General features: G+C 38.3%; 1 protein-coding gene across 2 annotated transcripts in view; it reads left to right on the forward strand.

Annotated features, from left to right (window-relative positions):
• The window catches only part of PRRX1 (paired related homeobox 1), a 97,574-nt gene extending 84,423 nt beyond the window's left edge, over positions 1–13,151 (forward strand). Inside the window, exons 3-4 of one of the 2 annotated variants that reach the window (XM_006887419.1) lie at positions 1,573–1,754; positions 12,964–13,151. In XM_006887419.1, coding sequence (XP_006887481.1) covers positions 1,573–1,754; positions 12,964–13,102 — 321 coding nt within the window. In that variant the 3' untranslated portion in view covers positions 13,103–13,151. Of the gene's footprint in view, positions 1–1,572; positions 1,755–5,586; positions 5,642–12,963 lie in introns of those variants that run through there. The other variant, XM_006887420.1, reaches the window with a different exon arrangement.
• The last annotated feature ends 1,808 nt before the right edge of the window (positions 13,152–14,959 follow it).

The raw sequence follows: 14,959 nt of genomic DNA on the forward strand, positions 1-14,959 counted from the left end.
ATTTCATAGAGCGCCAGAAAATGAGGCCCCTTGGTTGGAAGGCACTTAAAGTACACAGTACTGCAACAGTAGACCCAAACATAAAAATGACCACAAAGATGGCACAGGACTGCAATATTTGATCCTGTTCTAGTTAAGGTCACCATGAACTGAAGCCAATTCATGGCAACTAATAACAGTGACAATAGCAATGTCAAGGGTTTATTAGATGCAGAAGAGGCAAGAGGCTGGGGAAGCCCAGGAAAAGCTGTGCAAGTTCTATCTTTACTGATTTCTGTCCAGTGTCTTGGTTCTGTACAATGTTACAGGCAATAGTCACATAATTTATGAGAAGCTTGTTCTCTAAACTTATTTACGTGCTACTGTCTCATTCTATATTTTTTTCCATACTTTGCTATGTGCTTCTATAGCTGCACTTATAATACTTATTTTTAAATGTTTCAAATTATGTGTTTGCTTTCCTTTAATAGTTTATGACTTGCTTGGGCAATTTCCATAATCTTAAGACTTAAAGGCTAACTCAGTTAACTTTTTACTGTGGAATGCTTGGAAATTTTTTATTCATTCCTTGTCATGAATGCTTTAAGATAGTCTTTATACATCTTGCCAAGTTACTACCCAGCAAGGAATATGCCAATCTATGCTCCTACTTTCTCTATATGACTATTTGGAAAGTTTAGAACTTTAACTATACCAGAGAATAATATCTCATTATTTCGCATTATTGGAGAAAAGGAGGAAGACCCTCAACCATTTGGACTGACACAGTGATTACAATAATGGGCTTGAGTACATCAGAGAGTGTGAATTTAGCACAGAATAGGACAGAGTTCAGATCTGTTGTTCAGTGGGTCACTATGAATCATACTTGACTTGATGGCCTCTAGCAGCAACAACAGTACTCATGATTGGTTATAATTTTTCATGTTGATTTTTAAACTTGTATTTCTTTGGTGATTTGATTCTCATGAAATAACAATCATTCAAATATCCATCACACAAAATACTGACTTTTTCTTTTGGAATAAGTACTCTTTATGTTGATAAGTTATTTAAATTATTCAGATAACATATGATATGATGAAACTGTTTTTAATAAGAAAGAATATTACATATTAAGCTAAAAGTGAGAGACAGACTGAGCAGAAAACAAGTCTTTCTTTACTTCTATGGAGTAATTTTATTTATATATTAGAGATTTTTGAACAGAAAAATAAAAACATACAACTTTTAGAAATATATTTGTGTCTGGGTCTGAAGTCTGATAACATTCTTCTTGATTATTGGTTACAACAAGGTCTGTAAACTAAATTTTGATGCCAGCTGGAACGTCATGATTCTGTTACAATAGTCTTACCCTGTATTAGTTCTAAATAACATGCTCAACCAGGAAAGGATCATGGCATATTTAAGCTGTTTTAGGGAAAATTCCTTGTCCATTTGAATTGACTCCTGGGAAGTCCTTGTGTAATAAAATAAATTAGAAATTAATTCATGTAACCTTTTCCCCCCTTCCCCTTCTCTCTTTTCTCTCCCTCTTCATGCCCTTCTCGCCTCCCTATAATCTTCCAGGTGTGGTTTCAGAACCGAAGAGCTAAATTCCGCAGAAATGAGAGAGCCATGCTGGCCAATAAAAATGCTTCCCTCCTTAAATCCTACTCAGGGGACGTCACTGCTGTGGAGCAGCCCATCGTACCTCGTCCTGCTCCAAGACCCACCGATTATCTCTCCTGGGGGACGGCCTCTCCGTACAGGTGAATGACTGGCCCACTCTCCCTTGCTCCACTTCCACCTGTTTCTCAGCGTGGGTCATGTTCAAAGCTGTTTGTGCAGCTGGCTGACATTTCTCACTGGGTTAAACTCTTCAGAGACACTCAACTTGCTGACATCCCCAGATTTTTCACAGGAGATTCCTAGTTGCCCCAGGAGCAGGGTTTGGGGCAGAAGAGAGAGGGGCAGGCCATCCAATCAGCAATCTTCTCTTGGACTCAGGAACTCTTGCAAAGGTTTCAAAGATGGGAAAGGATCTAAAAGAAAGAGCGTTAAGCTGCACCCACTGTCCCGCTTGCAACCATTCCGGAACAAAACTTGACCATACGACCAAATTCATGACACAATGGTTTTTCATTTTACTTAAGTAGGAACTCAACCTGTAAGGACTGAAGTGTGGGACTGAAGGCACATTTGACAGCAAAATTAATTTCTAAAGATTAAGTGAAGGAGCAGGGGAAGGAGAGTGAGAGGAAGAAAAAAGAGAAGAGAGGGAGGGAGGGAGGAAGAGGGGGCTAGGAAGGAAGGAAAAGAAGGTAGAGAAGAAAAAACCCTAGGTGGTTCTGATCACTTCTAGTTCTTTTTTCATTGTTCACAATGACATATGATCCCAAATGCTTTCCTGTTCTATTGCTAATTCTTACCTACTTATCTGAAGGTTTCTTTGGGGGTCAATTTGTATGTGTGCTTTATTTTTGGTTTTAGTATAAAAAAGCTGTAAAAAAATTAACCCTAAACACTTGTATTACAAAAGTTCACATTTTTCAAGCAAAAAAGTAGCAAAATATTAATTCAGTTTCACGGAAAGGCTTTCAACTCTCATTTTCATGCTCTTCAGATAGTCTAGGGAGGACCATAGCAAAAGCTGAAACCCAAGTGCCTAATACACTGTGATTAGCATAAGGTGCCTCTGCTTGAATCTACATCTGAGCCCTCTTAGAAACCAAGTCAAGGCTGAAGACCTTCCCTGGGTGATTCTGGTGGTGGAAGCAGTATTCACAGATTTCTTTTCCATGCTTTTATTTACTTTTTCATTGTTAATTGTTGGCTTAAGGAGTGACTTAAATGAGTTATAAATTACCTTCCAGCTGGAGTTGACCTCTTGATTTGAAATGTCACATTAGTGATAGGCAAATACTTGCTGAAAATTGATGGCTATAATAAAAGCCAAATTCTTACCTGGATGTGCTTTCTTTTCTATAAAAGAAACTATAATTGCATTTGGAAATATATTTGTGGGCTCCCATGTGGAATTAGCAAGGATTGCTTTGGCCTTAGTATGTGGCGATTCCATGCATAAGAAAGTCTGATTCTAGGCCCTATTGTTTTCAGACATGGTGTTTCTGGCTGATTTTGAAAGATTAGCTAGCTCCACTTGTGAGTCTTATTTAACATTTAAACACCTCTTCTCTAGGCACATTTATGATAAAGATATTCTGAAGTCTATTCTGAAATCGTATATTCTTTAAAATTGGAAGATTGCTCTGTTTATCTTTAAAATATTAGAAGTTGATTATACACCCCCTAAATGGCTTGGGAAAGGGTGTAGTACACAGCTTGGTGTTTCAAGGTCTCTGGTTTGCATGTGGTCACAGCCAGGAAGTATTGCTTTCTTTCCTGCCTGCTTCCTAGATAACTAGGATTTGTCTCAGCAGCTGTAAAAAGTCCTGATGGTTGTCACATGGTTGTGGCCAGTGAGAGGCGGAACACTGCCAATGAGTGATTGAAATTTTCCTGAATTGTGATTGGACACACACATTATATTACCGGACTCAGTAGACATTAAAGGCCCAATACCTGCATTGTATTATTATGTATATGAGCATCTAACTGCAACTATTTACATGGCCATGTGGCTTTTTTAAAAGAAATGTTCTATTTTAACTGAAAAAATTATATAGAAATACTAGATAAATTTCTAAAAAGCATCCATGATTCTAATATCCTGACTTAATTAGTTGGTTCATTTTTGCCTTTAGAGTTTAATATTTTCTGTAAGTGTAGATTTAGTGTACATATTATTTTGTATTCTTCCCTTTTTTACACAAAAATCACATAATCTAATGCTTCTTATTAATTTCATGGTACACTTTTATATGACTTCTTGTAGGTATGAAGTTTGTAAAAATTAATTATAATAATAATATAGAATCTGATTGTTTCTATTTTGTGTGAAAAATAAGTTAATCTTCTGATAAACGTAGTGAAGTGATGGCTTGAAGTAGTAATTTAATCCTTAATAATGTCTTTGACCCATTGTTGACTGAAGTGTTTTGTTATTTTTTTTTAAAAATTGGTTAATTACTAAAAGTAGTAAAACAGTTATTTTTTGGAGATTTTTCTGTGATGATTAGTACCAAACTACGGTAGTGTTTCATTCACATTTTGACATTTGATAGGAAATACAATTATTGTTAAGGAGCTATAAAAGAAGTGACAAGAAGCAAAGGAAATGTTAGCTGTTTTGTGTTATATAGAAAAGTAACTTGTTATTCCTGTTGCTACTATTCTGTCAAGTTAGTTATCTCACATGTGACATTCATTAAAAGGTTTTTCTTTTGGCCAATCCTTGGAACACTGCTGTGTGGTAGCTCTGTCCTTGATCCTGTTCCAATAAAAAAGGGAAACTGAACACTTGCCCAAGTTTGAGTCTGCAGCCAGCAGGATTAGAATCTGTGCTTGTGGTTTCTGTATTTGCTGGATATACTAGACCACATGACCATCAAACTGAAAGCAGTAAAATGTATAAAAGTGTACAAACACCTGAACATCCCATTTTGATTCAGGATTGTTTCTCCTATCACATGGCTCCAGTTGAGGTCCACATTTTGCAGCACCACATTGGGGTGACAGATATGACTGGGCTTTACATCCTGGGGACACTGAGCAGGCAGCTCTGCTCCCGTGGACAGTTGGCTGACTTCCACAGCCTGACCCTTGAAGAAGAAAGGAGGAAACCAAGGCCTAACACATTCCTTGCATGTTGTCAGAAGCAAAGGCCAGGAAATACCCAATGTGCTTTTTTTCCTGGGTGTCATTTATATTCAGAGTGACTGCTGCATAGTCCTTTATCCAAACCAGAATGCTTTGATAGAGAAAGGGAAATGCTATTAATAATTGCATTAAAACAACAGGCGTAATTCAGGATTGTCATTGGCAAACTGGAACAAATGGTTTGCTCTATTTATAACACAGAATGACCTGGTTCTGTGCCCTCGGCACTTTTGAGGTTATGAAGTCAGGCAGGCAACTGAGTCACCAGAGGAAGCCAACCATTCTCTAAAACTACTATCCAGGCAGGTGTCTGCTTTATCTACACATGGCCAGGGGAGAGACACTTGCTTCTGGAGCAGACCCTATTGCGTAGCTCAGAACTTGTTTTCCTTAGGCAAATCAGGAGGCTAAAACAAACACAGACAAGCACCAGAGCTCTAAGACTCACTAATCTTGCTTTGCCTCTTGGGTAGCAGTGATTAACCTCCTCCTGGACTTTTGACTGTTACTTGAGAGGAAGTAGCCAAGAAACCTTTCCCCAGAGAGGGTCTTTCCTGTGAAAGGTAGATAGAGAAGGACCTGGCTTTGCAATGTTGATCTGGAGTGCTATTTCCAGAGGGAGGGCTGAATTCAAAACAAAACAAAACAAAACGAAATCCTTGATGAAAAGTAAAAGAGAGGGGACTCGCCTTAGCCACCACTTCCCTTCCCATCCTCCTCTTCCTCCTCCTCCTCCCCCATAATTTGATCGTGGTCATGGTGCTGCCTAACATCTGCTGAACGCATTTGGCTCATTTCTCCCTTTCACACTTTCAAAAATAGATCCTCGTCCCTCCCAAGATGTTGTTTACACGAGGGGCTTCATAACGGATTCTAACGGAAGACACTGAAAAGGTAACTTGTCAGAAGGGGAAAGAGGGGGGTTGCTGGGGGTAGGGTTTAAAAGTGGGAAGAAAGTGTGTTCCAAGAAAGTGGGGATTGCAGTCTTAGAAATGGAGATCCTTGAGAGGAGACTAAAGCTGCAAGAAAATGTGTCCATGCAATTAAGGGTCCTGTAATTAAGGGTAATCTAAAAGAATGTTCCTCAAAGATGCCTGTACATAGAAATTACTTGGAAGCTTGTTACAGCGCAATAACGGATTCACTGGGCATGGGCCTGAGATTTTTGCATCTCAGATCCCTCCCACGTGATGGTTATGTTGTTAACACCTCACACATACTTAGGATAGTGAGGCTTCAGATGAAGGGTACGGGACAGGGCTTGGAAGAACTAAGTTCTTGTCCTAGCTACTGTTGCATCCCAGGCCAGCTGACTCATCAATCTCTTATAAAGCCATTGCATCTAAAACTGTGCGAGCAACAGTTTCTCTATTACTTGTGCTATAGGGGGGTGTTTGCATACTACAAGTAAACCATGAACATTTAAAATAAATATAAAAGAAGACAAGATAAAAAACCCAAGGTGTGAGATATATATATATATATATATATATATATATGAAACAATATCTTATAAAGAAAAGTTAAAAATGGCAGATAGGTAATTTGCAGGGAAAATGGAAGTCTTAATAGTGCAGAGCAGTCCAGGTGTGTTCAGTTTAAAGAACTAATTAAATTTTGAAATTAGAAATTATTACTGAAGTCAGAGACGATCACTTCCAAAAGGATTTATGGGACCTCCCTTTGAACAGTAAATCTACCTAACAAAATTAGTATTGGATGTTATTAGATAAAGCAAATATATTTCCATTGTTCTTGCACTGACAAAGGGCATGCCTAGAGCTGAGCTCCAGATTCTATACAATACAGGCCAAGTCATGAAAATGCAAAGAACTGCAAGTTCGACACTCTCTTCAGAAACTCTGAGCTGGTAAAACTCTTGCATCTAGAGAAGACTTTCAGGCTTCTTCAGCTGACTTTTGGGCAATAGCTTAAGCAGCATGCCATCATTTGTCCATAAGTGCCAAAGAGAAAGCAAAGCTAGAGTTGACATTTGAGCCTTGTATATTCTTCTCCAAAATATTCCCAATTTTTAGGCGCTGCTTTTTTTTTTTTTTTTTTTTTTTTTTTTTTTTTACTCTGGGTGGTGAGAAAGCAGAGGTGCAGATAACCAAACATTTTCTGGTCTTAAAATTATCACACGCATAGTATGTCTCATGCCTCCTAGGTGTTTGGCAGTCTTTAAATTTATTCTTCCTCTAGAGAGACAACTTTTTAGGGAAGGTTGGGATGATATTAAAAAAAATGTTTTGTCCCAAGTGAAAACTGTTAGAGCTCTAAATCCCATAAGTCGTTAGCATTGTCCTGTCCCGGGCTCAGCTACATCTGCTAGCAATATCCAAATAAGGAGATGGAAACATTTCAGGCTTGCTGAAATGTGTCATCTCTGTGTGAGTCTCAGTGCAGACTAGCTGAGTCAGCAGATGGGATAGGCACATTTCTTTTTTGAGCACATTGTCAACAAGGAGGGACTAACCCTTGGAAAAAGACAGCATGCTGGGGAAAGTAGAGAATCCATGAAAGAGAGGCTCTTAAGGAGATGGGTTGAGAGGATGACTGTGACAGTGAGTTTGAGGATGCTGCAGGAGAGGGCAAGATTCGAGTCTGTCATAGGGAGTGCTCGTCAATTTGGCCAAGGCACCAAACAACAACAACAATAACTTCTCAATGCACTTTATTTAGTGATATAGATTCTTGGTAACAGCCATATCCTCGGGTTCTTCAACACTGACTAGAAAGGTGTGTTAGCCAGTCTCAGGGTTTGGATGATGTCAGTGGTTGCATTGCTTAGAGGAATAGATGGTCCTTATTCAGAAGGCAAGACCAATGGTTGAGACCTCAGGATGCTATGACATGGCACTTGCTGGTCATTATGTACTTAGTCTACACAAATCACACAGCTTCAGTGTCACTTTTCTATCCTAAAAAGTCTAATTCTGTGCCAGGAGTGTCCACTTCACATGGTTTAAATGAACCTATCAAATGGGTTGAATTGCTATTTGTCTTCCACGTTTTCTATCATGTGAGGAAACAGTCCAGAGCTCTTTCTTTTCTGAAAACATCTTTAGAAGTTGCAGTGACATGGGAACAGGGGCCAGGAATAATCTTTCAGACTGGTTGCTGCTCAAGACCCTCTTGCACATGTTGTCACTTTGAGAAAATCCTCTCCACTTTATTTCTAATGCTTTTTTTAAAGCATGACTAAGCTACTCTGAGGCTTCCCATTCATTAATTCTGACCTTTATGACCTCTAACAAGTCTCACTTGTCACTGGTGTGTCAAAAGACTGCTTGCTGTTTGGCTAAGATGTCACTTTCAGCTTATGTTGAGAATCTAGAGCGTTGTCAAAGTACTGAGGAATGGGGACAGACTCCTCTGAATCTTTAGAATGTGCGTGATCTATCACTGAGCCCTACTGAGTTCTGCTATATATTCTAAATGCTGGCTAAGAGTCTATAAAGGAAAGTTTCTGGTATTCTTTTCCACAATGAAAAAGCTAGAATAAGCTACATCTATTTTTGAGAGTTTCTAACTTTTCTAAACATTTACCATGTAAAACTGCTATTACTTACCAAATGCTTAGGGAATTGCAAAACACATTTGATAACTATCAGTAGCTTTGGCTTCCTTACATCCCAACAATTAATAAAACCCCATAGTGTATTATCACAGTGTCACTAATACTGTAAGGTTCTTATAACAGCAACAATCAGGTAAGGGCATTGCCCTTCACTCTGGAAACATCATACTGTCCTGCTAACAAATCAATCTCCTACTCAAGTATTATTCTAATTTTTATTCATTAGTTTTGTGAGAGGAACTCAACTCATTGCCATTAAGTCAGAATTGATACAAAGCTGACTCTCCAGTGGGTTTTCAGAGGCAGGCAATGACATAGAAGGATATTACCTATTTTTTCCACTTTCTTCCGTGGAAGACTTGAATCACCTCCCTTTGGGTTGGCAGCCCAACCCCTTATCCACTAGGGCATCAGAACTACCTTTGAAAGTGGAAGTAAATAAATATTCATCTCATTTGAATATCATCTGGCCTGCATTGTTGTTGTTTTGTCAAGTCTGAGACAACTCATAACTGACCCTTCAATAGGTTTTCAGAGACTTTAGATTTCAAAGGAGGAGATTGTCCATCTTTTCACCCATGAAGCAGTTGATAGATTCAAAAAGTGTGCCTTAAGGTTGGCAACACCATTTCTTGCCTCTAAGGCACCAGAGCTCCCTACATTAAAAAAAGGACCCATAGTATTTCTGATAAATAAGCTACTTCTGATTAAAATATCAGATGAAGAAGTTACTCTGATATTTCTGGTGAAATATCATACTATGAAGTAGCTACAACACAAAAGATTATATAATAGGTAAAATTTAGATCACTACTACTACAGACACTTTGGAAAGATAATAGTGTCTTCAGCAAACTAAATTTGTCATCCAATTTTCTGATTTCTTTTGCTTGTTAAGAAAATGGACTAAACTCCATTTTAAACAAGGGATTTAGAATTCCTGTTTGAGAATGAGGAAAGAGCCAAAACTTTGGGCAAAATCTCAAAGGATAGGAAAAAAGTAAATCTTTCTCAGAAAATTAGACTAGGTACTTGAAAGACCATCAGAAAATCTTTTTATCTTTTGCTCTTATGTGAAGTTTTCAGAACAATTCGATTTTGTTTTTCTTTCTGTTGATGTATAACATCGAGTCAGAACAGACTCATAGCTGGCTCTACAATGGGGTTTCAGAGGCTGTTAATCATGTTGAAAGAAGATTGCTCATCTTTCTACCACAGAACAGCTGGTGGATTCAAACTGCATACCTTTATACTGGCAGCAGAATTTCTTACCACTGAGCCACCAGACTTGCCTAGAATTTTATTCTTAGAGCTTCAAAATTTATTCTTAGAGCTTCAAATTTTCTTAGTGCATCTCAAATAACATATCACTTGCATTTCCAGCTTCTTTCCTATGTATTTAAAATGGTACAATAATGTATTGTCTTGGGGCTTCATTCTACAAGAGAAACCTGCTTAAGGAAGTTGTAAAATTCCATGACTGGGTGCATTCCTCATATTCAGTTTTCTCTGCCTTTAGCTATGGGAATCTTTAGAGTTCTTGACTCAAAGATTCTTGACTCTTACTATGGAAACTTTTTTGAACATAGGTTTTATGAATTTGTAAACATTCCTGGAAAGATCTCAATGGAATATATAATTCCTATAAGAACAAAATGAGATAGGTAGACTGATTGATTGATTGATTGTGAAAATAATTTAGAGTTCTTAATACATTGTAGAGGGGAATCACAACCAAACCCCAAAACAGCCCTTTTTAATCTGTCGTGTTGGTCATGTATCTCAGTTCTAGTTGAAATTGACCTAAATGGGGGCTGTTCAACTTCTGTCCTTTGATAAAGAGTGGCAGAAGTGATAGTCTACCCTATCAGCATCCTGTACTAATATTTGCATATTCATGGAGCACTTTGGTGGCTTTGGTTGCCCTGCCAATCCATATGCAGATCTACCAGCTTCTACCTGGGAGAGGGATGTACAGCTTCTCCCATGTGATTTATAGCTTCTGAAATCCCACTGAAGGGTCAGCTACTAGTCAGTTCTGAATCAACAGCAATAAAGATCATTAAAAATATAGTTTTGATTGAGCCAAGACTTGTACTATTCAAGACAAAAGATATGCTCTTGTCATTTCCTTCTTTATTCTTTCTAAAAAGACACTTAAAATGAATAATAAACACTAGTTCCTAAGAATAAGAACACAGTGGTTGTTTTCTTTCGAAATCAGTACTCATAATGGAAGACACTGGTGACATTGAGCAGAAATCTGTGTAAGCGCAATGTATCTATACATTTCTCACTTTAAATTTATTCATTAGACATCTTATTGGACATGATGTATATGCCAGGTATGGTGTCAGCTTTACCTGAGGAAATGGTGGTGAGCAAGGAAGATGTGGTCTCTGATTTATGAATCTTTTAGGCGAGGATAATTTTAGATATTAAACCAGTTATTAGTTAAAATTGGAACAAGTACTGAAATGAAAAGGATAAGGTGTTACAGGAGACCTTTGCCTTGTCTAGAGGACTGTGATGATCTACCTAGAAACGATGAGCAGTGGGGGGAAGATGGAACAGAAGAAATTAGAATTCCTTTTGTAACCCCCTAAATCTTCCACACACACACACACACACATCAGTGTCATGTGTGTTTTGAATTAAAGATGTGTTTTTCTGGAAAGGCCTAGAGGTATGTGAAGTGGTGAAACTTCCATCTCTCGTGCTTGGGCATGTTGTCAGGCGCGGCTAGTACTTAGAAAAAGCCATCATGCTGGAAAGGGTGGAGGGCCAGAGAAAGAGAGGCAGACCCTCAACAAGATGAATTTACATAATACAAATCCACTCAAGCTTATTAGAGACTTTAAGGGTGATGCAAGATAGACCAAGGTTCCCATTTGCTGTTCATAGGGTTGCTAAGAGTCCTTGTCGACTTGAGGGCATCTAACAAAAGCAACAACATTGTATTTCTTTAACCTAATTTTCTTGTATTATTTGCTAGTCCCTGAGAAGAAATGGACTGTTGTGTATCTTGACTGTAAAATCTTATCTATGTGGTGTTCCAAATAAGTACCTGATATATATCCTCTATATTTGTAGAGTAGCTTTTATTTTCTCCTTTCCTGGTCTTGTCACTTGATCCTCAGAACCACAAACTCCTGTGTGGTTGACAAAATTCCATTGGAATGCAGGCAACAGAAAAGCACATGTTATTCCATTTATAAATCTACATCATTCCAGCTCTGCAATTGAAAAGAATTTTGCTGAGCTTAGAAACAATTAGAAATATTTTCATTTTAGTGAAATGAATTCCTTTTTTAACTGTTTAGTGTAAGGCAATGGACAATTTTAATCTAAATATTTTTTTAAATCCTTTTCATTTGAAATAAATACATGGATGTAACTAATAGAAAACCACCAATTAAAAAAATTCTGCCCAGCAGTATACTTTTATTATCATTTCTGTCAATGAAAACTTATTCCAAGTTTTCCTAAGCAATAAGGATGATGAGAAACTATTACCTCTGAGGCCAGGAACCCTGAAACTTGTCTTTCTCTGATATTTTAAATCTATTTATTGCCTGTTTGGTGAGAACCAACTCATAGTTAACCCTCCACTGAGTTTCCAAGGCTGGTGAATTTGAACCCCCAGACGGTGTCTGTCTTTGGGTTAGCAGGACCACTCCTTTTGGGCTATGCTACCAGAGTTCCCTGGCACCTTCTCTCTCCAAACTAAAAATGTACTACTGTTTGGTTGAGACTGACTCATAGCTGACCTTCCATTGACTCTTTAGAAGCTTTAAATTGGCTCTTCAGAAGCTTTAAATTGCCTAGGAGATCACCTGTCTGTCTGGCTGATGGATTTGAATTGCTTGTCTTTGGGTTGGCAGCACAACTCTTTACCCACTAGGCTGCCAGAGATAATTTATCTGGAAGATATGAAATGAATGACTTAAAAGGCAGGTTGAAATACAAATGCTTGTGAACAGAGATTTTAAGAGTCGGAGCCATGGGGCTGGGCTTTTCTTGATTCAGTAGGGTCCAGCACTATCAACCAATTGCATCAAGAAATGCAGAGACGTTATCCTGAATTGTTTAACTCATCCTCTAAGTACACCACTTAGTATGACATTTATTGGTTCTCCCAAATGTGTTAAAATTAAAGGCGTCGGCCAGGAAATGATTAATAAGAGTAAAGAAGGCAAAATTATCTTCATTTTTCAAATGCCTGCTTCTCTTTCTTGCTCCCTCAGGCTAGGAACATTGTCAGGAAGTGAGGTTAAACTTAATGGTCAAACAATGAAACACCTGCTGTTCAACATCAGCAGCATTCTTCTCTTGTCCCAGAAATAAAGCATTATTACTCCTGTGTCCAGCACAGCAAAGACCTCTCCCTCTCGTTGTCCCATGCCCTATGATTTTTCTATGGCCCTTTGCCACACTACAACACTTTCTCAAGTGTCTTAGACTAAATGGGACATGGGTATCAAAAGAAAAGAAGAGAAAGAAACTTCTTGTCCAAGACCCATACCCCATCCTGACAGTACCTCCATCATGGGCTACAGACTTCAGCTTTGTGAAACTAATGTCTGTTATTCTCCCCACTCTCTCCTTTGTCCCTACAGCGCCATGGCTACTTATTCTGCCACATGTGCCAACAATAGCCCTGCACAGGGTATCAGCATGGCCAACAGCATTGCCAACCTGAGACTGAAGGCCAAGGAATATAGTTTACAGAGGAACCAGGTGCCAACAGTCAACTGAGGAAAAATAAGATAAAATAAAATAAAGCAGGCCTAAGAAGAAATCAAAACCATAAGACACCTATCCTGCTCTGTTATTTCTTCATCTGCTGGGAGGGAAAAATAAAAACAAAAACAAAAACAACCAGAACTAAAATATTGGGACCATGGCAGAGGAAAACAGGAGAGGAGCAAAATGGAAATTAGTTAACAAACGTTCCTCCTCCCTCTGGGACACCATCACCACTTGCTTCTGTGTGTGTTTATTTTGTTTTCCTTCCATTCATGCTTTGCTTAATATACTCTGACCTGCTCCAGTTAGGCCTAGCCCACCTACCCCTCTTGGTTGCTTGAGATTTAAAAAAAAAATCTACAGCAATCAAAGAAGCTATATATATATATATGCAGTAAGTTTCCAGGTTACAAGCATCTGACCTAAGAACAACTTGTACTTACCCTTTAACATTATGCAAATTTGTCCTCACCTTGAAATGAATAAACCAAATCATATTCACAGTAAATTCTTTATCACCATCACCTTCACGTGTGGCACATGTGCTTTTTAAATGACGGAGATGGCTGCGAGCCTTTTCTTGCACTAAAGTAAGGCTAAATAGGAACCATATGCACCTGTTCCAATGTACCTACAAACGTAACTGAAAGACATCCTTAGGAACAGATGTGCTCATAACCCAGGGACGACTATATTCCGAATCAGTGCCGGCAGCTTCCTTATTGACCCATTTGAACCTCAATGGCCTTCCTCCCAGTGTCTGCTTACTTTATCTGGGGAGCTTCTGAAAACCCAAAGTCTGAAAAATCTATGCCAGACATCATCCCTTTTCTCATGGTCTCCATTTTTTTCCCCCATGGTCTCCATTTTTGTTGGTCGTAGCAAGGTTTTTGTTTTAGCTACTAGAGGGCAAAAGTGTTCAGGATCTGGTCACTGTGCTGTCTGATCCATTGTGCTTGGCTATGTCTAGCTAATTCTAAACTCTAAGCTATAGCTCTAGTCTCTAGAAACAAAAATATAGATTTAGACCCTATACTGTAGGTCAAAATAGTACCATTACCACCATCCCTCACCCTCATTGAATCAGCCACCGTAAGTAAAAAATACTCGTTGCTTTTGAATTATCTACTGCCATAGATTATTTGATAGAACAAATAATTTTCTGAGGCAGGAAGATAAGTTTCTTTAGAAAAATAAAGACCACATTGTGAAAGGCACCACCACCATGTCTTTGGTGCCTTGGGTAAAAAATAGTCAGATGCACACTTATAAATACTGTATATATTTATATATATTTTATATATATAAAATATTCATAATTTACAGTTTCTCAAACACTAAAAAAAATCTGTCACTATCAACACTGTCCTCGTTTCCACAGTGACAAGACATATCATTTTTTTTCTTGCTAGACACAAAATTCTCATTAAGGAATAAGCCTTATAGATCAACTCCTTAGAAAACAGGCCTGGACTTAAATTAATTAGGAACTGTTGGGGGCTGTAGAAAAATTTCTTTAATTTGGAGCCCTAGCTCCAACAGAATGATACCATAACCAACCTGATCATTTATGAATATTGCACTTAGACAAGGAAAAGTTGCCTTTTCTCCACTCAACAGGAAATTGAAAGGCATACGGTTAAGCGGAAAATGTAAAGGTTTATTTAAAAGTCAATCGTGGATTATTTCTATTTTGTAATATTTTGAAATAAAGCTTAGTGTCTAGGGCTGGGAGCCAGGACTGATCTTTCTTTGTTTCTTTCTCTTTGTCCGCAGCCAGGCTTTTGAAACTTGCCAGGTGGACTTGACCAAACCACATTACCATGCCGTGCCTCAGTTTGCCTGTCTGTAAAATGGGTTTAACAC

This window comes from Elephantulus edwardii, unplaced genomic scaffold (assembly GCF_000299155.1).
Source record: "Elephantulus edwardii isolate Elephantulus edwardi_28Jun2011 unplaced genomic scaffold, EleEdw1.0 scaffold00057, whole genome shotgun sequence".
In the NCBI taxonomy this organism is placed as follows: domain Eukaryota; kingdom Metazoa; phylum Chordata; class Mammalia; order Macroscelidea; family Macroscelididae; genus Elephantulus; species Elephantulus edwardii.